This window comes from Salvelinus alpinus, chromosome 5 (assembly GCF_045679555.1).
Source record: "Salvelinus alpinus chromosome 5, SLU_Salpinus.1, whole genome shotgun sequence".
NCBI lineage: Eukaryota > Metazoa > Chordata > Actinopteri > Salmoniformes > Salmonidae > Salvelinus > Salvelinus alpinus.
Window position 1 is genome coordinate 101,290,449 of NC_092090.1, and position 24,859 is coordinate 101,315,307.

The 24,859-nt window shown below is 42.3% G+C and overlaps 2 protein-coding genes across 4 annotated transcripts in view; both read left to right on the forward strand.

Annotated features, from left to right (window-relative positions):
* LOC139577352 (ras-GEF domain-containing family member 1B-A-like) overlaps nucleotides 1–24,859 on the forward strand; it is a 160,085-nt gene that overhangs the window by 92,939 nt on the left and 42,287 nt on the right. The window lies entirely within an intron of this gene.
* LOC139577350 (uncharacterized) lies at nucleotides 13,181–23,199 on the forward strand. Its single transcript, XM_071404403.1, has 4 exons — nucleotides 13,181–13,385; nucleotides 14,135–14,797; nucleotides 18,722–18,951; nucleotides 21,931–23,199. The coding sequence occupies exons 1-4, from the start codon at nucleotides 13,313–13,315 to the stop codon at nucleotides 22,237–22,239; spliced, it is 1,275 nt and encodes a 424-aa protein (XP_071260504.1). The 5' UTR covers nucleotides 13,181–13,312; the 3' UTR covers nucleotides 22,240–23,199.

Sequence of the window (24,859 nt, forward strand, 5' to 3'; positions counted from 1 at the left end):
GCAATCCTTTCTACTGTTAAGTTTAGGTGAAGCGAAGGTTTGGGATAAGGTTAAGTGTAGGTATTAATTCTGATTGGTGAAGGGTGAAGGTTTGGGATAAGGTTAAGTGTAGGAATTAATTCTGATTGGTGAAGGGTGAAGGTTTGGGATAAGGTTAAGTGTAGGTATTAATTCTGATTGGTGAAGGGTGAAGGGTTGGGATAAGGTTAAGTGTAGGTATTAATTCTGATTGGTGAAGGGTTAAGGTTTGGGATAAGGTTAAGTGTAGGAATTAATTCTGATTGGTGAAGGGTGAAGGGTTGGGATAAGGTTAAGTGTAGGAATTAATTCTGATTGGTGAAGGGTGAAGGGTTGGGATAAGGTTAAGTGTAGGTATTAATTCTGATTGGTGAAGGGTTAAGGTTTGGGATAAGGTTAAATGTAGGTATTAGTTCTGATTGGTGAAGGGTGAAGGTTAAGTGTAGGTATTAATTCTGATTGGTGAAGGGTGAAGGTTAAGTGTAGGTATTAGTTCTGATTGGTGAAGGGTGAAGGTTTGGGGAGGAGCTGTGGTACCTCAGGGGTTTAGTCTAGCACTTGGACTGAACACGTGACCCTCAGAGACATCTCCATCCCCATCCCAAACCGACAGCCTACTTCACTGTAATAGTGCTCACCACTGCCCCCCAGTGGACGGGTTTCAAGTCGTATATCGACATTTTGGGGACCAAACATCTAAAGTTGATCTGGTGTGATCCCTCTGGTTTATGACGGGCTAGAAGAACAGTGTGTTACCACGCTGGGGTGGGGCAGAGACAACATACACAGGCACAATAAACATGACTGTCTCCTTTTCATCCAGTTTATGCTGCTGTATGAGAGAACAGTGTTACAGACCTGAGACCCTCCTAACCATGTCTCTGTCCCCTCCTAACCACGTCTCTGTCCCCCTCCTAACCATGTCTCTGTCCCAGACCCTCCTAACCATGTCTCTGTCCCAGACCCTCCTAACCATGTCTCTGTCCCCCTCCTAACCATGTCTCTGTCCCAGACCCTCCTAACCATGTCTCTGTCCCAGACCCTCCTAACCATGTCTCTGTCCCAGACCCTCCTAACCATGTCTCTGTCCCAGACCCTCCTAACCATGTCTCTGTCCCAGACCCTCCTAACCATGTCTCTGTCCCAGACCCTCCTAACCATGTCTCTGTCCCAGACCCTCCTAACCATGTCTCTGTCCCAGACCCTCCTAACCATGTCTCTGTCCCCCTCCTAACCATGTCTCTGTCCCAGACCCTCCTAACCATGTCTCTGTCCCAGACCCTCCTAACCATGTCTCTGTCCCCCTCCTAACCATGTCTCTGTCCCAGACCCTCCTAACCATGTCTCTGTCCCCCTCCTAACCATGTCTCTGTCCCAGACCCTCCTAACCATGTCTCTGTCCCCCTCCTAACCATGTCTCTGTCCCAGACCCTCCTAACCATGTCTCTCTCCCAGACCCTCCTAACCATGTCTCTGTCCTCCTCCTAACCATGTCTCTGTCCCAGACCCTCCTAACCATGTCTCTGTCCCAGACCCTCCTAACCATGTCTCTGTCCCAGACCCTCCTAACCATGTCTCTGTCCCCCTCCTAACCATGTCTCTGTCCCAGACCCTCCTAACCATGTCTCTGTCCCAGACCCTCCTAAACATGTCTCTGTCCCAGACCCTCCTAAACATGTCTCTGTCCCAGACCCTCCTAACCATGTCTCTGTCCCCTCCTAACCATGTCTCTGTCCCAGACCCTCCTAAACATGTCTCTGTCCCCCTCCTAACCATGTCTCTGTCCCCTCCTAACCATGTCTCTGTCCCAGACCCTCCTAACCATGTCTCTGTCCCCTCCTAACCATGTCTCTGTCCCCTCCTAACCATGTCTCTGTCCCAGACCCTCCTAACCATGTCTCTGTCCCAGACCCTCCTAACCATGTCTCTGTCCCAGACCCTCCTAACCATGTCTCTGTCTCAGACCCTCCTAACCATGTCTCTGCCCCCCTGCTAACCATGTCTCTGTCCCAGACCCTCCTAACCATGTCTCTGTCCCAGACCCTCCTAACCATGTCTCTGTCCCAGACCCTCCTAACCATGTCTCTGTCCCAGACCCTCCTAACCATGTCTCTGTCCCAGACCCTCCTAACCATGTCTCTGTCCCAGACCCTCCTAACCATGTCTCTGTCCCAGACCCTCCTAACCATGTCTCTGTCCCAGACCCTCCTAACCATGTCTCTGTCCCCTCCTAACCATGTCTCTGTCCCCCTCCTAACCATGTCTCTGTCCCAGACCCTCTTAAACATGTCTCTGTCCCAGACCCTCCTAACCATGTCTCTGTCCCAGACCCTCCTAACCATGTCTCTGTCCCAGACCCTCCTAACCATGTCTCTGTCCCAGACCCTCCTAACCATGTCTCTGTCCCAGACCCTCCTAACCATGTCTCTGTCCCCTCCTAACCATGTCTCTGTCCCAGACCCTCCTAACCACGTGAGAACATGGGAACAGTTGTCGGTACTAGTATTTTCAGAGCTCATTTATAAAAGAGACCTTTGTCTCAATGACTCCCTGATAAGATAAAGGTTAAATAAAATACAATTTTACTCAGTACAGTGTATTGACAGAGATGCTCGGGATATCGAGGTCACGGCCTTGTTTCTCAGGAGTTATACCATCAGTCTGGGGGTATCGTGTCCTTTCCCTCTTACTGAGATCAATATTGTCTATTCTGTGCTGTTCTAGAATAAAACAGAGTACCACAGAACAGAGTACAACAGAACAGAGTACAACAGAACAGAGTACAACAGAACAGAGAACAACAGAACAGAGTACAAGAGAACAGAGTACCACAGAACAGAGTACCACAGAACAGAGTACCACAGAACAGAGTACAACAGAACAGAGTACCACAGAACAGAGTACCACAGAACAGAGTACAACAGAACAGAGTACCACAGAACAGAGTACAACAGAACAGAGTACCACAGAACAGAGTACAACAGAACAGAGTACAACAGAACAGAGTACCACAGAACAGAGTACCACAGAACAGAGTACCACAGAACAGAGTACCACAGAACAGAGTACAACAGAACAGAGTACCACAGAACAGAGTACAACAGAACAGAGTACAACAGAACAGAGTACCACAGAACAGAGTACCACAGAACAGAGTACCACAGAACAGAGTACAACAGAACAGAGTACAACAGAACAGAGTACCACAGAACAGAGTACCACAGAACAGAGTACAACAGAACAGAGTACCACAGAACAGAGTACCACAGAACAGAGTACCACAGAACAGAGTACCACAGAACAGAGTACAACAGAACAGAGTACCACAGAACAGAGTACCACAGAACAGAGTACCACAGAACAGAGTACCACAGAACAGAGTACCACAGAACAGAGTACCACAGAACAGAGTACCACAGAACAGAGTACCACAGAACAGAGTACCACAGAACAGAGTACAACAGAACAGAGTACCACAGAACAGAGTACCACAGAACAGAGTACCACAGAACAGAGTACAACAGAACAGAGTACCACAGAACAGAGTACCACAGAACAGAGTACCACAGAACAGAGTACCACAGAACAGAGTACCACAGAACAGAGTACAAAGTGTGCCACTTAAACCATATTGGAAACGGATTACTGAATTACAGTTGTACAAGTCTGTCAGGCCACATTCAAACATCTATTAGATTAGAACCAACAGTGGGTCATTCTGTCCTCTCAGTCAATTACCGGACTTTTTAATTAAAAACATTAAACAAAATCAAATCTGATAACTAAAAAGTGGACTGGACTTTCTAAATAAAAATAAAACAAAATCAATTCTGATAACTAAAAAGTGGACTGGACTTTCTAAATAAAAATAAAACAAAATCAATTCTGATAATTAAAAAGTTTTATTTCAAGCTGAACAGGTACTACTCATTAATTTAACCAGAGAAAGTCAGACGCAGACTAGTGTTCTTTATTTTCATTTCTCAGAAGACTTCAATGTAAAACTGAAAAGTAATATAAAAGCTCAAATTACACAACATTGCATACTTGGGTACAAAATGATGAACTTTCTCTTAATAACTGGCTAGAAATGGGCAATTCCTAGTATAAATGGCTCAAAATAGCCTTCGCGTAAAGAGACCGCTATATAGCTAGCCAGCATGAAATGGAGCAATACATTAGCACACAAGCCTTCTCACAGCCCAAAAATGAACTATATTTATATAAAATAATATGAAATGTAAGCTAATTAAATGCATATGTAGTAAATGATAAAAACACTAAAAACTTACAAGCAAAACTTTTCCAAGGCACAAACCAGGAGGAAAGAATTTAGAAGCCATCTTGACCTAACGTGGGTTTCAGAATGAATGACTTCCTGCTAAATTACAGTTCAACTATGACCTCTGACAGTCAACGTGACATGAAAGGCCAATCACAATATTCTTAGGAATTAAATGAATAATGTGTAACGTGACTCCTCACCTGGTATTGAACAGGTGCTACTATGACTTTACCAACCTTAAATGGGGAATGTCCTCTAGGACAAAGGAAACCTCTCAGTGTACTTATGACTAACTAGATCTGTATTAGTCTCAAGAATTTTTTTGCTGTCAGCCTGTTTAGTGAGCCCAATTTTCCTGAGGTTTCCATAGCGGTCAGACTCAGTGGATAAGGTGTGTTCTCTTTATGTCGTGTTGTGGTGTCTCTCTTGACGTCATGTTTTTTGTCCCACATTTTTAATCCCAGACCCCCGTCCCCGCAGGAGGTCTTTTGCCTCTTGGTAGGCCGTCATTGTAAATAAGAATTTGTTCTTAATTGACTTGCCTAGTTAAATAATGGTAAAGAAAATAAAAAAAATTATGCTGAGATGTCTCATCAGCTTGTGACAGGAACACAGGTCCTGTGAGCCCTTTGAAGTTGGTTGAGAGAGAGAGCTCCAGCTGTGTGTGTGGGGGGGGGGGGGTAGTATGTGAGCTGGGGTCTCCTACGCTGACCCATCCAAAGTCCAGTCACTGTGCTGTCAGGACCGTTGTGCTGCTCACGCGCTTTGTGGACTTGGACGATGTCTGAGTAAGAGAAGTATTTGGGTCGTCGGGATCCAAGTATGTGGTGAGAGCGGTACGACGCAACCTCTCGGACCGGTATCATATACGTTTAGCAAATTCGTAACATATTGTACGAATTACAATTCAGAACATATCATACGAAATGGATTGACGGATCTCCACAAATGAATACATACCATACGAAACAAAACATATCATAGTAATTTACATTTACTATGTCACGTCTACCCCTGAGTCCAGGTTGGATTGACACCAGTCAGGGACGGGGGTTAGGAGAGCGAGGCTAGGGGGATCCTCCTGTGTGATCGGTATCACTTTACCAGAAGTAATGTGGGGCTCATCTGGGCTGGAACAACAGACTGGAGTGAGTTGGACGAGGCATGTAAACCCCAGTCACCCAAATGGGGTTGTCATGGTGAGTTAGATGGGCTATGTTCCTCAAAATCCCAGGGACGTGGGGTGGGTTGGCGTTTGTGTTGTGGGGGGGGGGGATTCTCCCAATTTGTATAAGACAAGCAAGAATGATTTACAGAGGGCAGACAGAGGACAGAGAGGGTTAAACAACATTTGAGAAGGATAAATCGAAAAACAGATTGAAACACTGCGTCCCACACTGTGGGGGAACACTAGTCTTGATGTGGCTGGTCATAGACAATGACCCGTTTTTAAAGTTGGGTAATTGTCTGAGGACCACCATGCTTGACCCACACAGTGAGGAGAGAAATGAATCAGTAATTTAACTCATTGAGGGGGGAAGGTAGCCACAAGGTAAATGGGCCAGTGACCATAGGGTTTCGAGTTCGAATCCCGGGTCTGACTGGACAATTCTGGCGGGAAGTGATCCGGGAACTACATGACTGCTGGTATCAGATCCTGGAAAATAAAGTAAGATTTATTCATCTAACTATCCATTCTACCAGTCAGTTAGACTTCTCTCTCCAGGCACATTACTCCCTGGCTGTGACGTAACCAATGTTATTGTAACTGCAGACTTCCTGAATGGCCAGTAGGTAATTCCTCACTAGACCGTACTGACCTGATTTCAATGTAAACAATAGCTGGTCCTCTGATGTAACATAACCTAACCAGGAAATTCGCTACCTGGCTTTTAGGAACTTTAAAGAAGGTTGCAACGTGATTTATTTCCTTTGTGTGGGACGGGTGACAGCCAGACCAAGGCAGTACACCTATCACGGAGAAGCTTAGAATTTCTTTGTTCTTCTTTTTAGATTCTATTTCCTGTTAGTTCTGGAACTCTTCCTGTTCTGGAAAAGAGTCGTGTCTATAGACCGCTGGGGCTCCAATAGAATATGTGGAAGTTCCGATCGAACCAAGGGAATGTAAGCCCTATTGTTTATCATGACAGTATGAGATATGTGCCAATGACAACCCCAAATATGGAAAATCACCCAAGTTTAATGACATAGGTAGTTATTATAGACAGCTGGGGTTCCAATAGAATATAATGGAAGTCATGATTGGAATGGGAACGAATGCAAGGGATCTTTTTGGCGCTTGAAAGCCAATTATTTACTGAGCACAATGATAATCAGCAATAGGTCCCGTGTGGCTCAGTTGGTAGAGCATGGCGCTTGCAACGCCAGGGTTGTGGGTTCATTCCCCACGGGGGGACCAGGATGAATATGTATGAACTTTCCAATTTGTAAGTCGCTCTGGATAAGAGCGTCTGCTAAATGACTTAAATGTAAATGTAAATATAGAATGTCAAGAGCTGAATAAAGGATATGTGACCATAGAGATCCTATAATTCTGATTCTATATACAATTCTATGAGCCTCTGCGTGTCTGGATAGCTACTTGGTTTGTAACCTGACTCGTTATGTCTAGGGGTCTTAGGCCTAGCTACATTGAAAATATATTTTATTTGAAAATATATTTCACAGCGGTTTAGATGGTGTAATAAGACTCTACAATTTACATTGCTTGTTTTGTCACAAACTGAAATTAGGTGAACTATTCGAATTTTAGGAACCAGGAAATGGCAGAGCGAATTCTGCATATCGCACGCTTTGTCTTCTTCGTGTAAATTTCCGGCAGACTAGATGCTGTGCTGCTTATTGCTGCCTTTTGCAGGTCGGAGTGCATGTTGCACATTTTGGTCACAAAAAAAAAGGGAAAAGGTGGAATTAGAAAATTGCACCACAATCTAACACCATCCCCCAAAACCCACACTACTTTGTCCCTAAATGATCCTACACCAGCCAGTTGGCCTGGGAGGATGGAACCCCTTCTCTCAAAACTCCCTGGGGTGTGGGATCACTCACCCTTGTGCTAGGGCTGGAAGATATGGCCAAAATATATCACGGTATTTAAAACAAACAAACAATTGGACGGTATGACGGTATTTTTAGTTTTTGAATACTAAAAGTTGTACATTTGCTTAATGAGCGGTGAGAGATCCCCAGAGTGGCAACACACACACATTTGAAGTGATTTCAATGAGTCTTTCTCCATTCTGATTGGTTTATATTGTTCAATTCAACTTCAACCGAAACTAATGTCAGCCCTTTTATCATTTCTGCATTTCCTGAACTCAATTTGCAGCGGTGGAAAAAGTACCCAGTTGTCATACTCGAGTAAAAGTAAAGATACGTTAACAGAAAATTACTCAAGTAAAAATACCCAGTAAAATACTACTTGAGTAAAAGTATTTGGTTTTAAATATACTTAAGTATCAAAAGTTTAATGTAATTGATAAAATGTACTTAATTTCAAATTCCTTATATTAAGCAAACCAGACAGCACCATTTTCTTGTTTTTTATTTTATTTACGGATAGCCAGGGGCACACGCCAACACTCGCCAACAGACATCATTTACAAACTAAGCATTTGTGTTTAGTGAGTCCTCCAGATCAGAGGCAGTTGATGACCAGGGATGTTCTCTTGACAAGTGCGTGAATTGGACCATTATCTTGTCCTGCCAAGCATTCAAATTGTAACAAGTACTTTTAGGTGTCAGAGAAAATGTACGGAGTAAAAAGTACAGTATTTTCTTGAATGTAGTGAAGTAGAAGTAGAAGTTGTCAAAAACAAAAATAGTAAAGTAGATACCAAAAAAACGACTTAAGTAGTACTTGAAAGTATTTTTACTTAAAGTACTTTACACCACTGCTCAATTCAGATCATTTCTACACTGCCACGTAGGGCTGCACGATATGGGCAACTAATATAGGACTTATTTTGAACCAAATGTTGCAATTGCAATTTTACTTGCAAATTAGAGCAAAACTGTTGGAAACATGGAAATATAATGACTACTCTAATTCTATAGTTAGAATATAATAGTGGGCACTTTGAATACAGTGTTGTTTGAGATTACAACTAATTAAAATGCCAGGGAGGAGTTATTGTGACAAGGTTGGAACCAAAGTGTTGATAAGTGTTTCCTAGTGGACCCTATAAGCGTTTGGCTACATTGTATGTTTTCTCTTAGCTACTTCATGTAGCTAACATATACTTGTTTTGCATATTCCTCTTTGATTTAGAATATACTGTTGTACAAACAACATGCTAATTTAGGTGTACACCATCACTGGTATTATCAGGCTGTATTAGCTAGCTACGTTTGCTCTGACTCAGTACATTTATTAGCTAGCTAGCTATTAGCATTAGCGGCTAACAATTAGCGTCTCAGAAGATTTAGGGCAACTTGCTAAGAAAAGACAAACCAGCTGTTTGCTGATGTAAGAAACACAAACTAAGTGTCATTATAGAACGCTAGTGGATTTATATTAAGAAGCAAATTGAAAACAGCGTTGTTGTCATCAACATTGTTGCGTGTGCTGCATTGACCAGGCAGACTGAACGCAAGTGTCTCGTTGTTGAGGATCATCAAATGCGCTCCTTGAGTGACGGGGGGCGGGGCTAGGTCTGTGTAATAGCGGCATAGAGAGATAGAGAGCGGAGAGAGATGACTCCAGTAACGAAGTAAACTATACAAATGGACATTACACATGGCGTATCACATTTAACAAACCAAAACATTCATATACCGTAATAGAAGGTAAAGTAAAAACCCAAACCGGTCCCTGCATCAATACCAATATCAATACCCAGCCCTACCTTGGGCTATCCTCTACTCTCTTTCACTGCCTCAGCATACACTCCCTCTGACTAGGTCTTCCTGCAAATTATTTCTCACATCTTGGCATTTGGGATGCACCCCATGTTTGTTGTTCCACCAACGAAACTAGATCATCAAAGTTGTTTTGAGAGGATTGGAATGAAAGGAATCCTTTTCACAAACCTTCTCGTACTCTAGTTCTTCTCTCTGTACGTGTGTAGTTATTACACTCCACATCCCGGACCCAGGTCTTACATGGCGGATGGCTATTGGTCCGCCATACATTGGTCAAAATCTCCGCCACATAATTGGAAGGTGGATGCTATAAAAGAGCAGCATAATTAGAGTGTGTCCACGCAGGCCACTAAGTGTTCTATAATTGGGAGTGGGTGGATGGACTACCGTGTCCCAAATGGGACCATTATTCCCTTTTATAGTGCAGTACTCATTTTATAGGGCCCATAGGGATATGGTCAAATGTTTTGTGCACTGTAAAGGACATCGTGTGCCATTCGGGACACTGTCATTGGGGCTGCCTGCCTTTCAAAAGCAGAGTAGCAGGCCTACTATAGAGACAGCCGCACGTCACATATCTAAAACTATTTCTCTGAAGCTCACTCTTTACAACGTCTCATAAATTACTTGGTGTATGATTATCGAGCCATATGTGTTTTTTGTGTGTGGGGGGGTGTACCACTCTGGTATACATGAATACTGTTGCAGCTGGGGACCAGCTATAGGAGGATGAAGACGAGGGAAACATACTATAATAAACATCTTGTATTGAAAACAGCTGTAGGTAGAAAAGTTTATATGGAAAATGTACATATCTGAATATGTTCCTGCTATTGTCTCACAGTATCTTATTTAGTGTAAAAAAAAAAAACATATCTTACACTGATTTGTTCAATGATGCGTGATGCAGTTTACTATCCTTGCCTATACAGTCAACACTGAACTACTGAATAATCACAGAGAATCCACATGGTTTGAATTTAAACACAAACGTAAAGTTATTCAAGAACATTTTAGACTTTGGTAACACTAAATAGTGGTTAAATAGGTTAAATATTGGTTAAATAGGTTAAATAGTGGTTAAATAGGTTAGAATAGTGGTTAAATAGGTTGAATAGTGGTTGAATAGGTTAGATAGTGGTTAAATAGGTTAAATAGTGGTTAAATTGTGGTTAAATAGTGGTTAAACAGGTTAGAATAGTGTTTAAATAGGTTAGAATAGTGGTTAAATAGGTTAAATAGTGGTTGAAAGTGGTTAGAATAGTGGTTAAATAGGTTAGAATAATGGTTAAATAGGTTACATAGTGGTTAAATAGTGGTTAAATAGGTTAGAATAGTGGTTAAATAGGTTAAATAGTGGTTGAATAGAGGTTAAATAGTGGTTAAATAGGTTAAATAGTGGTTAAATTGGTTAGAATAGTGGTTGAATAGGTTAAATAGTGGTTAAATAGTGGTTAAATAGGTTAGAATAGTGGTTAAATAGGTTAGAATAGTGGTTAAATAGGTTAAATAGTGGTTTAATAGGTTAGATAGTGGTTAACTAGGTTAGAATAATGGTTAAATAGGTTAAATAGTGGTTAAATAGTGGTTAAACAGGTTAGAATAGTGTTTAAATAGGTTAGAATAGTGGTTAAATAGTGGTTAAAAAGGTTAGAATTGTGGTTAAATAGGTTAAATAGTGGTTGAATAGTGGTTAAATAGGTTAGAATTGTGGTTAAATAGTGGTTAAACAGGTTAGAATATTGTTTAAATAGGTTAGAATAGTGGTTAAATAGTGGTTAAACAGGTTAGAATAGTGGTTAAATAGTTTAATAGTGGTTAAATAGTGGGTAAACAGGTTAGAATAGTGGTTAAATAGGTTAAATAGTGGTTACATAGGTTAGAATAGTGGTTAAATAGGTTAAATAGTGGTTAAACAGGTTAGAATAGTGGTTAAATAGGTTAAATAGTGGTTAAATAGTGGGTAAACAGGTTAGAATAGTGGTTACATAGGTTAAATAGTGGTTAAATAGTGGTTAAATAGGTTAGAATAGTGGTTAAATAGGTTAGAATAGTGTTTAAATAGGTTAGAATAGTGGTTAAATAGGTTAAATAGTGGTTAAACATGTTAAAATAGTGGTTAAATAGGTTAGAATAGTGTTTAAATAGGTTAGAATAGTGGTTAAATAGTGGTTAAATAGGTTAGAATAGTGGTTAAAATAGTGGTTAAATAGGTTAGAATAGTGGTTAAATAGTGGTTAGATCGGTTAGAATAGTGGTTAAATAGGTTAAAATAGTGGTTAAATAGGTTAGAATAGTGGTTAAATAGGTTAAAATAGTGGTTAAATAGTGGTTAAATCGGTTAGAATAGTGGTTAAACAGGTTAAAATAGTGGTTAAATAGGTTAAAATAGTGGTTAAATAGGTTAGAATAGTGGTTAAATAGTGGTTAAATAGGTTAGAATAGTGGTTAAATAGTGATTAAATAGTGGTTAGAACGGTTAAATAGGTTCAAATAGGATTTGTGTTGTAAGAGTAGAGTACTAAATGATTTGCCTTGAACAAACATAACATGAGAATGCTTGTTTTGAAAAGTCAAACGCAGCCTCTCTCCGGCAGCAACACAGCAGCATTATTACACACACACACATTACACGAGAGGACTCATCTAGACACAGACGAATTGTACTGTAACACTTCATTTTGCCATGAAAATAAGCAGGTAAAGCCTGTGTTACCACCAGAACGTACCGGTGATGATCTTTTAAGATTCAAGGTTTTACCTCCGGATTCTCTTTTAAGATCATGGTACAGGAACAGTTATCTTGCTAAAAGCGTGACTTCCCAGGGACAGTTTGCGCTTGTGATAATATATTACTGTAATAAATAACAAGTATAGGCCTGTAATAATGTCAGGCCAGGGCAGGGCAGGGGAGACGGGATGGGAATTATGGGATGTATTCTCCCCTTACTGAGCAGACAGGTTGTATATCATGCACGAACACACACACACACATAGAGAGGGAGAAGGAAGAGACAGAGAGACTGGTTGTATATCTCTCCCTGGCATGAGGAGAAGGTCAGAAGGTCAGTGAACACAGAAAGAGGAGAAGAGAACCAGTAGCTAATATGCAGGTTGAGACAGTGGTTGTGTGTGTGTGGTTGTGTGTGTGTGGTTGTGTGTGTGTGTGTGTGTGTGTGTGTGTGTGTGTGTGTGTGTGTGTGTGTGTGTGTGTGTGTGTGTGTGTGTGTGTGTGTGTGTGTGTGTGTGTGTGTGTGTGTGTGTGTGTGTGCGTGTGTGTGTGTGTGTGTATGATCACTACGCTGCAGGCTATCCATAGAGATGAATAGAAGAAAGAACTCTATTTTGTTCCGTCTGTGCGTTCACGGCCATTGAGGCAATGTAGCTGGTAAATGTTCTTCTTCACAATTGGCTGTTCCCTCCTGATGACCCGGTTGGACATGACCCCCACAAGGGTAATCTGGAGGGATCAGCCAACGAAGTAGGAATTCCCACCCAGTTGACTACTTTAAAATGGTGGAAGCCCTCAATGGCGATGCCCATGCTAAAACACCGTTACATCTAAGTTGTGTCCTCTATCCATTTTTATGAAGCTATCACTACTATGCAGTGTTGGTAGTTAGTAGCCACAGCCAACCTCTCACACTTTGGTTCTGCATTGCTATGTTTACAAAATGGCTATGGCAGTGGCTGAGTCGCTCTGGATAAGTGTCTGCTAAATGACTAAAATGTAATATGTACATTACAGAATGCACTGCCATTTGGCAGTATTGGGAAGCTCAGAAACGCTTTCACCGCCTCCTCCTTTACAAGACACACTGTTCTCACATTTTCCTGTTCCTCTTTTTAATCTCAAAGGAGAGACAGACATTTTGATACGTTATGATGAGTAAAAACGTTTGTGCTTTCAAATGTTTTATTTTTCTCTTTTTTCCTGATCACATTCTTTACTTGGGAACATTTCATGTGGTATTTTAATATTGCATTCTATATTATATTTCAATTGTAGCTTTCAGTTCTTTTACGCTATTGAAAAAAATGAAACGGACTCCTCTTGTCTCTTGGTGACGTCACGCAAACAATACTCTGAAACCGGAAGAAAGGAAATCACACCGTTATCTGTGGATGTTTACAACGAAAGCAAAAATGAATCCTCCAATTATCAACTCTACTAATTCGGTGACAACTTCTACTAAAAGTAAGTTTCTGAAAAGTTGCTGTATGTTTTAACGTTTTACAAATAGCTAACGTTGCATGCATCTCATTCATAACGTGCTGAAGCTAGCCAAAGTCAGGAAAGAGCTTAGTTACACGTCCTGGCAATGTTTCGATTTCACTTTGCTATCGAAGATGCTCATGTTTTTTTAGACTTGATATGCCCGTTTTGATGTTAGATAGCTATGTCGCAAAGCCGACTGGTTAGGAAACCGAAACGTATCTTAACTCTTGCTTAGTAGGTAACTAGCTAGCCGGTACTCCCAAAAAATGGTGTGATAACTAGCACGATATTGTTGCCAAACATTCTAGCTGACATTTGAGATATTCTAGATACTTCATAGCTAAGGGACTCTAGCACCATCAGCAGTCATGCTTCACACTTTTGCAGCCAGGAATTAAGACACACCTGTTTCCTGTAATTCAGCGTCATTTGGTTCAGGGCAACACATCTAGTAATATCAGTTTGTACCACTGTATCAGGGGAGGCTGGTGGGAGAGCTATAGGAGGACGCGCTCATTGTAATGGCTGGAATGGAACGGAGTCAAACGTGGTTTCCATATGTTTGATACTGTTCGATTTATTCCATTCCAGAAATTACTCCTATAGTTCCTCCCACCAGTCTGCACTGTATAAACCCAGCCACTGTACATGTTGATAAGGTGTTACCACAGCCAGCCAGCCATCGCGTTTGAACATTTACTGTACTGTAACTGTACTCTTTACTGCAGGAAAGCGAGAGGCCGAGCGCTCCGTCAACTGGACAGTGGAAGAGACCCAGGTGTTGCTGTGTGCCTGGAGTGACGAGCGAGTGCAGAAGAGCCTGGCAGAGAACGTCCGGAACCGCCACGTCTTCAAACACCTCTCAGCCCGCATGTGTGACTTGGGCTTCTCACGCAGCCCTCACCAGTGCCGGCTCCGCGTCAAGACCCTCAAGGCCAACTATGTCAGAGCCAAGCTGCTGATGAGCGTGGACGACTCCCAGCCCTGCAGTTTCAGGTACTACTCTGAGATGGATGCTGTGCTGGGGAGAAATCGCGCTATGGAAGGGACTGGAGGAGGGCGCCATTTTGGATCTCCTGAAGGCATAGGATTATTAGGAGGGTGTCATTTTGGGTCTGAATTGATCGCAGAAACAGGGCGCTATTTGGGATCTGAAGGGATTGGAGGACTAGGAGGAGGACGCCATTTTGTATCTCCTGCGGGGACAGCAGGACGGCAGTCACGGTATATGGTGTCTGAGATGAAGGTGGAGGAGGAGGACAGGGAGGCAGACGACACCGGCGACTACGAGTTCAACGGTGTAGGAATCACCACTCGGTCACTGGTTGGCCCGGGTGGAAGACGCCATGACGCTTTTCTAGAGCACAGCAACGACTATCATGAACCTGCTGGTATGTATTCTACTGTCTGTCTGTCTGTCTGTCTCACACTTTCTGCTATCAATGCCACTGATGATCATGAATCATCAAAGGTAGACTCAGCGAGATGATATTGAATGAGTGTCTTTCCAGCTCAAAAAGCACCAGAAAAAGGCTGACACCCACCGTCTCACATTGTTCTGAAATCAGTTCTGTTGGTAGAAACAGATAAGATTAGCGTTCCTGAAACAACAGTATTTTGTTTAAATATAATTTCATCGCTGAGAAATTTAAATGAATTGATTGCATTGAAATTGGCCATTTAAAAAAAAAAAATGTATTTATAGGATTCATATAATATTAAATAAATATAGTACCTAACATTCGATTTGGACTAAACTTTTTTTTTTTTTATAACAATGAGTTAGAAATGAGGAATCCAAAGAAATGGTTGAAATCCACCCACGGAACCGTCACACTCCACTCCCACCCCAACGTTGAATATATACTATCAGTTCTCTGTGTCTGACGAGTAGTATGGAGTTGTGGCTCATTTCTTCATCCTATGTAATGTATCTCCAGTGAATTTGGTGATGCCCCCCCCCCCCCCCCATAGTTCAGAGAAATTAGTCATTGAAGTTGTTAGGTTTATGTCCCATCCTGCATCCTGTTATTACCCAGTTCTGACCACTAGATGGTGCTGTTCCTGATATTAGGTGGGAACAGTTAGAAGATTCCCCCTTCAGTGTTAAAGGGATAGTTCACCCCAATCACAAAATGACATTGGTTTCTTTACCCTCTAAGCAGTCTATTGACAAGGTATGCCAGCAACCTATGCGTTTCGTTCCCTTTCCGCCAGTCAATATCGATACAACATACTATGGGAGAGTCGCACTCTCGTGACTTCGGTTGAAGGATCTACAATCACAATTCACCAGGCCAATGAAATCTGCGCCTCGCTGGAAGCCCCGCCTTCCGCAGGTGATACGTGTCAGGCTCGGATTCATTCCTTCAATTATTCTGCTATTCACCTCGGTGTGAACAGCCAGTCAACGGAGTCTCACCGGGGGCCCACCCCCTGGTTGTGTGGTTCCTGAAAGGTGTACGTTGCCTGGTCTCTAAACCTAATGCTCCCACACGGGACTTGTTGCTGGTTTTGGAGGCACTGTGTGCTGCCCTCTTTGAGCCTCTGGAGTGGGTGGATCTGAAGATCCTTTTCCACAAAACCTCCCTGCTCATGGCTTTAGCTTTGGGCCAGTACTCAGTTCGGCCCAGGCGGCTCTAAGGAGACGTTACGTCCAAAAAGTCCTGAAAGTCATGGCTATGTCCTAAAGGTCCTTAGCTTTTGAGATAATCACCTCTACCAGTCGTCTGACAGCGTCTTGGACGTTGTTTAAAGGGTTGACTATAGGAGATATTTGTGCTGTGGTGAGTTGATTATCACCAAACTTTTGTGAGATTTTATCACTTGAATGTCACTGCTGTCAGTATAACAAACAGGGTGCTGATGGGACAGGGGAAACAATGAGTAACGATAACTTGGCTTCCAGTACCGAATCGATTTTTATGTAATCTTTAAAAATGTAACCTTTATTTAACTAGGCAAGTCAGTTAAGAACAAATTCTTATTTTCAATGACGGCCTAGGCTCGGTGGGTTAACTGCCTTGTTCAGGGGCAGAACGACAGAATTTCACCGTGTCAGCTCGGGGGATCCAATCTTGCAACCTTACAGTTAACTAGTCCAACGCAATAACGACCTGCCTCTCTCTCGTTGCACTCCACAAGGAGACTGCCTGTTACACGAATGCAGTAAGCCAAGGTAAGTTGCTAGCTAGCATTAAACTTATCTTATAAAAAACAATCAATCATAATCACTAGTTAACTACACATGGTTGATGATATTACTAGATATTATCTAGCGTGTCCTGCGTTGCATATAATTTGACTGAGCATACAAGTATCTAAGTATCTGACTGAGCGGTGGTAGGCAGAAGCAGGCGCGTAAACATTCATTCAAACAGCACTTTCGTGCGTTTTGCCAGCAGCTCTTCGTTGTGCGTCAAGCATTGCGCTGTTTATGACTTCAAGCCTATCAACTCCCGAGATGAGGCTGGTGTAACCGAAGTGAAATGGCTAGCTAGTTAGCGCGCGCTAATAGCGTTTCAAACGTCACTCGCTCTGAGCCTTCTAGTAGTTGTTCCCCTTGCTCTGCATGGGTAACGCTGCTTCGATGGTGGCTGTTGTCGTTGTGTTGCTGCTTCGAGCCCAGGGAGGAGCGAGGAGAGGGACGGAAGCTATACTGTTACACGTGCAATACTAAAGTGCCTATAAGAACATCCAATAGTCAAAGGTTAATGAAATACAAATGGTATAGAGGGAAATAGTTATATTATTCCTATAATAACTACAACCTAAAACTTCTTACCTGGGAATATTGAAGTAAAAGGAACCACCAGCTTTCATATGTTCTCATGTTCTGAGCAAGGAACTTAAACGTTAGCTTTCTTACATGGCACATATTGCACTTTTACTTTCTTCTCCAACACTTTGTTTTTGCATTATTTAAACCAAATTGAACATGTTTCATTATATATTTGAGGCTAAATAGATTTTATTGATGTATTATATTAAGTTAAAATAAGTGTTCATTCAGTATTGTTGTAATTGTCATTATTACAAATAAATAAATAAAAATTGTCTGATTAATCGGTATCGGCTTTTTTTGGTCCTCCAATAATCGGTATCGGCGTTGAAAAATCATAATCGGTCGACCTCTAGCGTGAAGTGCCCCGTGCTGAGCACATGTTGAAATACTCTGTGTGACTTTGTGAGAGCAAAGTCTTGCATCACACTTATTCCAATATCTGCAGTTCATTCCAATATCATCTCGCTGAGTACACCTTTTTTTAAATAATAATTTCTAACAAATCAGATTGGCTTCCAAGCTCCTAAGGCAGTTAATTCGACATCAGATTGGCTGAAGCACAATGTACCAAAGGTTATTATAGTTTTATGATTTAATATTCATGTTTATTTCTAATTCAGTTTAGTTTCAATTCGTTTTAAGAGTTCATTTACTAGATTGTATTTATTTTCAGTTTTATTTTAATGCCAAGAGTGTGCAAAGCTGTCATCAAGGCAAAGGGTGGCTACTTTGAAGAATCTAAAATATATAAATATATTTTGATTTGTTTAACACTAATATGTAGATGTATATTGTGAATGGCCATAAGATTTATTAAAACAGAATATGAGGCCATATCGCATGTGAAGCGCTCACACAGTGACTTCAGAAGGACCTGTTTTGCAACAGTAGTTGAATGCCTCAAGGTTGAGATGGCACCACATCAGACACACAGCTGGCTCTCAGTTTGAAGTTGGTCAATGTGGATTGTAAACGGCTCCAACAACTTCACAAGCTGTTCTAGCTTGGCCCAGTCACGCTCCGTGCTCATCCTCTGATTTCTTCCCTGTTAGCTAGTGATAGTGATGCACAAGCTTGGCCTATTTGAAACATTGCCGTCTACTGGCAACATTTACCCGCCAGATTCAGAAGCTCCAAAACAAAAAGCTTGAAAACCCCATTTGATTTTTTCCCAAGTTTTTAGAATAAGAAAAACTAAACAATTTGTTTCTATTTTTTTTGCATTCCAAAATATTAGTTTCAGTAGTTTGTTTTTCAAGTGTTTCTTTTATATTTTTTATTTTGCTAAATTGTTTTTCCAATTTTCGTTTTTATTTTCGTTTCTGTTTTCGTTTACTATAATTACCTTGCAATGTGGGTAAACTGTTGATTCTACATTGTTGAATAATAGTGAAGACATCAAATCTATGAAATAAAACATGGAATCATGTAGTAACCAAAAAAGTGTTAAACAAATTGCCCAATGTTGTGATAATAAATCTTTAATTAATCAGATATTTTGATGAAATCTATTTAATCTCTTGCATTGCAGTTCATCCATTGGAGGATGACCGCAGCTCCAGGTCAACACCGCCACCACCCCAGCCTGCTTCCCATTTCTCTCCACCCCCAGACCATAGCCCCACCCTGGGCAGAGGTATCACCATTCCCTCCACCCAGCCCCTAGAGCCTGTGTTGAAGCACCTGGCAGACTGCTTCCAGAGGCTGGTCTCAGAGTCCCGGGGTCTGATGGTACAGCTGGAGGGCCAGAGGCAGGAGCAGGTCAGAGACGGATAGATAGATATGTGTATCTAAACAGGGTATTCAGAAAGTATTCAGACCCCTGGACTTTTCCCACATTTTGTTACGTTACAGCCTTGTTCTAAAATGGATCAAATAAAATCCTCATCAATCTACACACAATACCCCTTAATGACATCACAATACCCCATAATGACATCACAATACCCCATAATGACATCACAATACCCCATAATGGCAACAAAAAAAAACTTATTTAAGTATTCAGACCCTTTGCTATGAGAATCGAAATTGAGCTTGGGTGCATCCTGTTTCCATTGATCATTCTAGATGTTTCTACAACAACTTGATTGGAGTCCACCTGTGGTCAATTCAATTGATTGGACATGATTTGGAAAGGCACACACCTGTCTATATAAGGTCCCACAGTTGACCGTGCATGTCAGAGCAAAAACCAAGCCATGAGGTTGAAGGAATTGTCCGTAGAGCTCCGAGACAGGATTGTGTCGAGGCACAGATCTGGGGAAGGGTACCAAAACATTTCTGCAGCCTTGAAGGTCCCCAACAACACAGTGGCCTCCATCATTCTAAAATGGGAGAAGTTTAGAACCACCAAGACTCGTCCTAGAGCTAGCTGCCCGGCCAAACTGAGCAATCGGGGAGAAGGGCCTTGTTCAGGGAGGTGAGCAAGAACCTGATGGTCACTCTGACAGAGCTCCAGAGTTCCTCTGTGGAGATGGGAGAACCTTCCAGAAGGACAACCATCTCTGCAGCACTCCACCAATCAGACCATTATGGTAAAGTCGCCAGACTGAAGCCACTCCTCAGTAAAAGGCACATGACAGCCCGCTTGGAGTTTGCCAAAAGGCACCTAAAGGACTCTCAGACCATGAGAAACAAGATTCTCTGGTTTGATGAAACCAAGATTGAACTCTTTGGCCTGAATGCCAAGCGTCACGTCTGGAGGAAACCTGGCACCATCCCTACGGTGAAGCATGGTGGTGGCAGCATCATGCTGTGGGTATGTTTTTCAGCGGCAGGGACTGGGAGACTTGTCAGGATCGAGGGAAAGATGAACGGAGCAAAGTACAGCGAGATCCTTGATTAAAACCCGCTCGAGAGTGACCTGAAAATCGCTGTGCAGCGATGCTCCCCATCCAACCTGACAGAACTTGAGAGGATCTGCAGAAAGTGGGAGAAATTCCCCAAATACAGGTGAGCCAAGCTTGTAGCGTCATACCCAAGAAGACTCGAGGCTGTAAACGCTGTCAAAAGTGCTTCAACAAAGTACTGAGTGAAGTGTCTGAATACTTATGTAACGGTGATATTTCCGTATGTATTTTTTTGCAAAAATTTCTAAAAACCATTTTTTGCTTTGTTATTGTGTGTAGATTGATGAGGAAAACAATACATTTAATAATTTTTTCGAATAAGGCTGTTAACGTATCAAAATGTGGGAAAAGGGGTCTGAATACTTTTCCGACTGCGCCGTATACCTGATGTGTCCCAAATGGCACCCTGTAGTTCCAATACATTATAGGGAAGTACTTCAGACGCACAACATACAGTTCTGCTAACTGTTAGCATGTTAGCACCGTTGAACATAGAGCTGGGCGATATGGACATAAAGTCATATTGCAATAAATGTAACTCTTTTTGCTCAACCACAACACATTTTGGGGGGCGATTGGGGGGGGGGGGGGGGGTTTATGGACAGTTTACCTTAGTGTCAGATCAAAATCAAATCAAATGTATTTATATAGCCCTTCTTACATCAGCTGATATCTCAAAGTGCTGTACAGAAACCCAGCCTAATACCCCAAAACAGCAAGCAATGCAGGTGTAGAAGCACGATGGCTAGGAAAAACTCCCTAGAAAGGCCAAAACCTAGGAAGAAACCTAGAGAGGAACCAGGCTATGAGGGGTGGCCAGTCCTCTTCTGGCTGTGCCGGGTGGAGATTATAACAGAACATGGCCAAGATGTTCAAATGTTCATAAATGACCAGCATGGTCAAATAATAATATTCACAGTAGTTGTCGAAGGTGCAGCAAGTCAGCACCTCAGGAGTAAATGTCAGTTGGCTTTTCATAGCCGATCATTAAGAGTATCTCTACCGCTCCTGCGGTCTCTAGAGAGTTGAAAACAGCAGGTCTGGGACAGGTAGCACGTCCAGTGAACAGGTCAGCACCTCAGGAGTAAATGTCAGTTTACTCCTTACTGGCAGAGCTCTCGACACATTCTTTCTGGTACCTAGTAAGATAACTGAGATGGTATCCTATGATTCAAAAAGTAATCTATTTCATCTAACGTATTCAGTAAATAATGCATGGTTGATATTTTGATGTGCAATCTGTCGAAATAGGATTCAATAATTATCTGATTTTGTTTATGGCTCTTCAGAGAAATTGCCGACATCTTTGTGCATATTGTCCTATAGACTATATTCTACACCACCTGAAGAAGGGGGGACCAGAAAACATCTAGCTAGATTGCTAACTCTAAATATGAATATGTTGTTAGATTGCCATCTAGGCTAATTGATTCATCTATCAGTAAATGTAGGCTTATGTCCTATTAAAAACGTCCCAGGGTGTAGACTACTTGATGTAGGCCTATTCACTTCAAATGGCTCTGCCGTCACAATCAAAACCATATTAACTACAGCCTATTCTGGCTGTAAAGTGGTTCCATTAACTCAACATTAAGAGATGCGTTATATACTCACAGAATGTTGCGTAACTAACTTTCTGTAAGGAGAACATCAGTCGTAGGCTGGTGGTGTAATGGTGTGGGGAATGTTTTTCTGGCGCACGTTAGGTCCCTTGATACCAATTGAGCAACGTGTCCATGCCCGAAGAATTCGGGCTGTTCTGTAGTTAAAGGAGGGTCCGACCCGGTACTCGATACGTGTACCTAATAAACTGTCCACTGAGTGTACATCATAATGCTTTTGGTAGAAAACTCAGTGTCTAAACTCTCTCTCTTTGTCTCTTTGTCAGGCTCGCTGGCAGCAGGACTTGCTCTCTCAGTGGCTGGAGAGGGAGGAGACGAGGCAGCGGGAGACGGCGGACAGGGAGGACCGGAGGGAGAAGGCCCGTATGGTGCATGAGATTAGGGTACTGACGCTCCTCAGTGGCCTGGCCCAGAACCAGCAGAGACAGAAGCAGACACCACATCACAGCTGCAGCTGTTGCCACCAGTGTAGCAGGGCGGAGGCGGTAGGTGGGGCTGCTGCCGGGGCCTCGACCATCACCAGACATGATGATGGAACTGAGGACAGAGACTGGACGGAATCAGAGGCCTTATAGAAGAAAGGGTGGGATACAGACCTGGGATACAGACCTGGGATACAGACCTGGGATACAGACCTGGGATACAGACCTGGGTTACAGACCTGGGTTACAGACCTGGGTTACAGACCTGGGATACAGACCTGGGATACAGACCTGGGATACAGACCTGGGTTACAGACCTGGGTCATCTTAAATTCAGGGGTGTGTAATCTGCTCATACACTACGGCTGTGTTTTTGACCCCAGGTCTGGTGGGGAGGGTAAGCACTCCATGCCTTTCAGAATGTATGTTGACCTCTTGTTGGAGTGTAGAGCCTACATTAAATACATCTGTTTTTGTTAATTGTTTTATTAACCATAAAATGGTTTAACCTTGACGTTACGGGTTCAGTGAAGCAACTGAAATTCCGTATTATTCTCTCAACCTTTTTTTACAATCTACTTTATTGTCAACTTCACCGATAAACTGTATTGGTGTTCATATGGTTCTCTTGTAAGGATACTCTCATCTGTTCTGTTCACGTTGCTGACAGTTTTGCTCCTGTGCTTCATTCCATTTTGGTTTCGTTTGACACCTAATGAACACACCCCAAGTATGTGTGAGTGTTCCTGTTGAAAAGGTGTGAATGTCTGTCAGCCTTCTCAGACACCGTTTTTAGGAAGTCACCACCATCATCATCATCATCAGGGCTACTGCAGCGTCTCTCATGGTCAATAGACATGTTGATGGCTAGTTGAATAGGCAGGTGGTCTGAGAGGAGGTTAGCTATTTACCACAGAGCTGCCCACCTAGGAGGTGTGAGGAATGAAGCGTTGGAGTTGGAGGGTTGAGTTGAGGTCAATTCACTATCAACTCAGTCACTCCGCGAAATGAATTGAAATTACAAGAGATTTGACAAGTGACTGATGTTATTCTTTTTTACTGGGGTTTTTTCCTATTTGTTCTGAATTAATATTAAAAAGTGCCACTCCAGTCTCCCTTTTCACGTCATTTAACACCTGATCTACTGAACAAAAGGCCCATCTCAATAGGTGGTCCAGGTTAGTCCTAACGTAGCACAGTGGGGGGTCCTCTCTCGTTCCTCAAGCAAGAGGAGGCATCACAACTTCCCATCAAACCAACTCCTTGAACTTTGCAGTTGTCTAAAAAAAAAAAAATGTAAAAACACAATTTGTCTCTGAAAAATGTTTGTTACCCTTTAGTGTGGGTACTTTACTGTATTTATACTTGGGATATCGCTTTTCAACAGGAAAAGTTCAAAAATCGCCTGGAGTACATCTTTAAGTTCCCCCACATCCTGGTGGTTGTGAGGAGGACCAACTTATTTGAATGACTAAAGGTCTCAGTGGGAGACGTACGTTGAATGACTAAAGCTCTCAGACGTACGTCGACGGACGGCGTAGATTCAACCCTATCCAGAAAATGTCCATACGTTTTCACGGACAAAAAAAGTTTCTATGAATTTAACTTTTGACCGACCGACAAATATGTTAGCCAATTATAAAAGAGCAGCACACACACTGACCAATGAGAAAAGAGCAGCACTCACACTGACCAATGAGAAAAGAGCAGCATGTACACTGACCAATGAGAAAAGAGCAGCACCCACACTGACCAATGAGAAAAGAGCAGCACGCACACTGACCAATGAGAAAAGAGCAGCATGTACACTGACCAATGAGAAAAGAGCAGCACTCACACTGACCAATGAGAAAAGAGCAGCATGTACACTGACCAATGAGAAAAGAGCAGCACCCACACTGACCAATGAGAAAAGAGCAGCATGTACACTGACCAATGAGAAAAGAGCAGCACCCACACTGACCAATGAGAAAAGAGCAGCATGTACACTGACCAATGAGAAAAGAGCAGCACCCACACTGACCAATGAGAAAAGAGCAGCACGCACACTGACCAATGAGAAAAGAGCAGCACACACACTGACCAATGAGAAAAGAGCAGCACTCACACTGACCATGGAACAGAATTCATCCCTTTCTAACTTGGCGTCCGTTCTCAACGCCCCGGCATGGCGGCAAACTAAGGTCGTGACTTTACGCAAGCAGAACGCTGGAACGTAGTGTCTGTTCCTCAATCCTAGGCACACAAAAGGTAGGTAGAACTACGTGTGAAAACAACTGCGTTAACTTTTTATGTCACATGCACAAGTACAGTGAAATACCTTTTATTGTAAGTTTTAAACCAAGCTCAATATCAATGTCATACTAAAAATAACACGGTCGAACAAAAACACACGAGAAAGAAAAATAAGAACACAAGCACGTTTTTTTTATTTTTAATACATTTTAACAAATGCTATCACATTAACATAAGTATTCAGACCCTTTACTCTGTACTTTGTTGAAGCACCTTTGGCAGTGATTAAAGCCTTGATTCTTCTTGGGTATGCTTGGCACACCTGTATTTGAGGAGTTTCTCCCATTCTTCTCTGCAGATCCTCTCAATCTCTGTCAGGTTGGATGGGGAGCATCGCTGCACAGCTATTTTCAGATCTCTCCAGAGATGTTTGATCGGGTTCAAGTCTGGGCTCTGGCTGAGCCACTCAAAGACATTCAGAGACTTGTACTAAAGCCACTCCTGTGTTGTTTTGACTGTGTGCTTTGGGTCGTTGTCC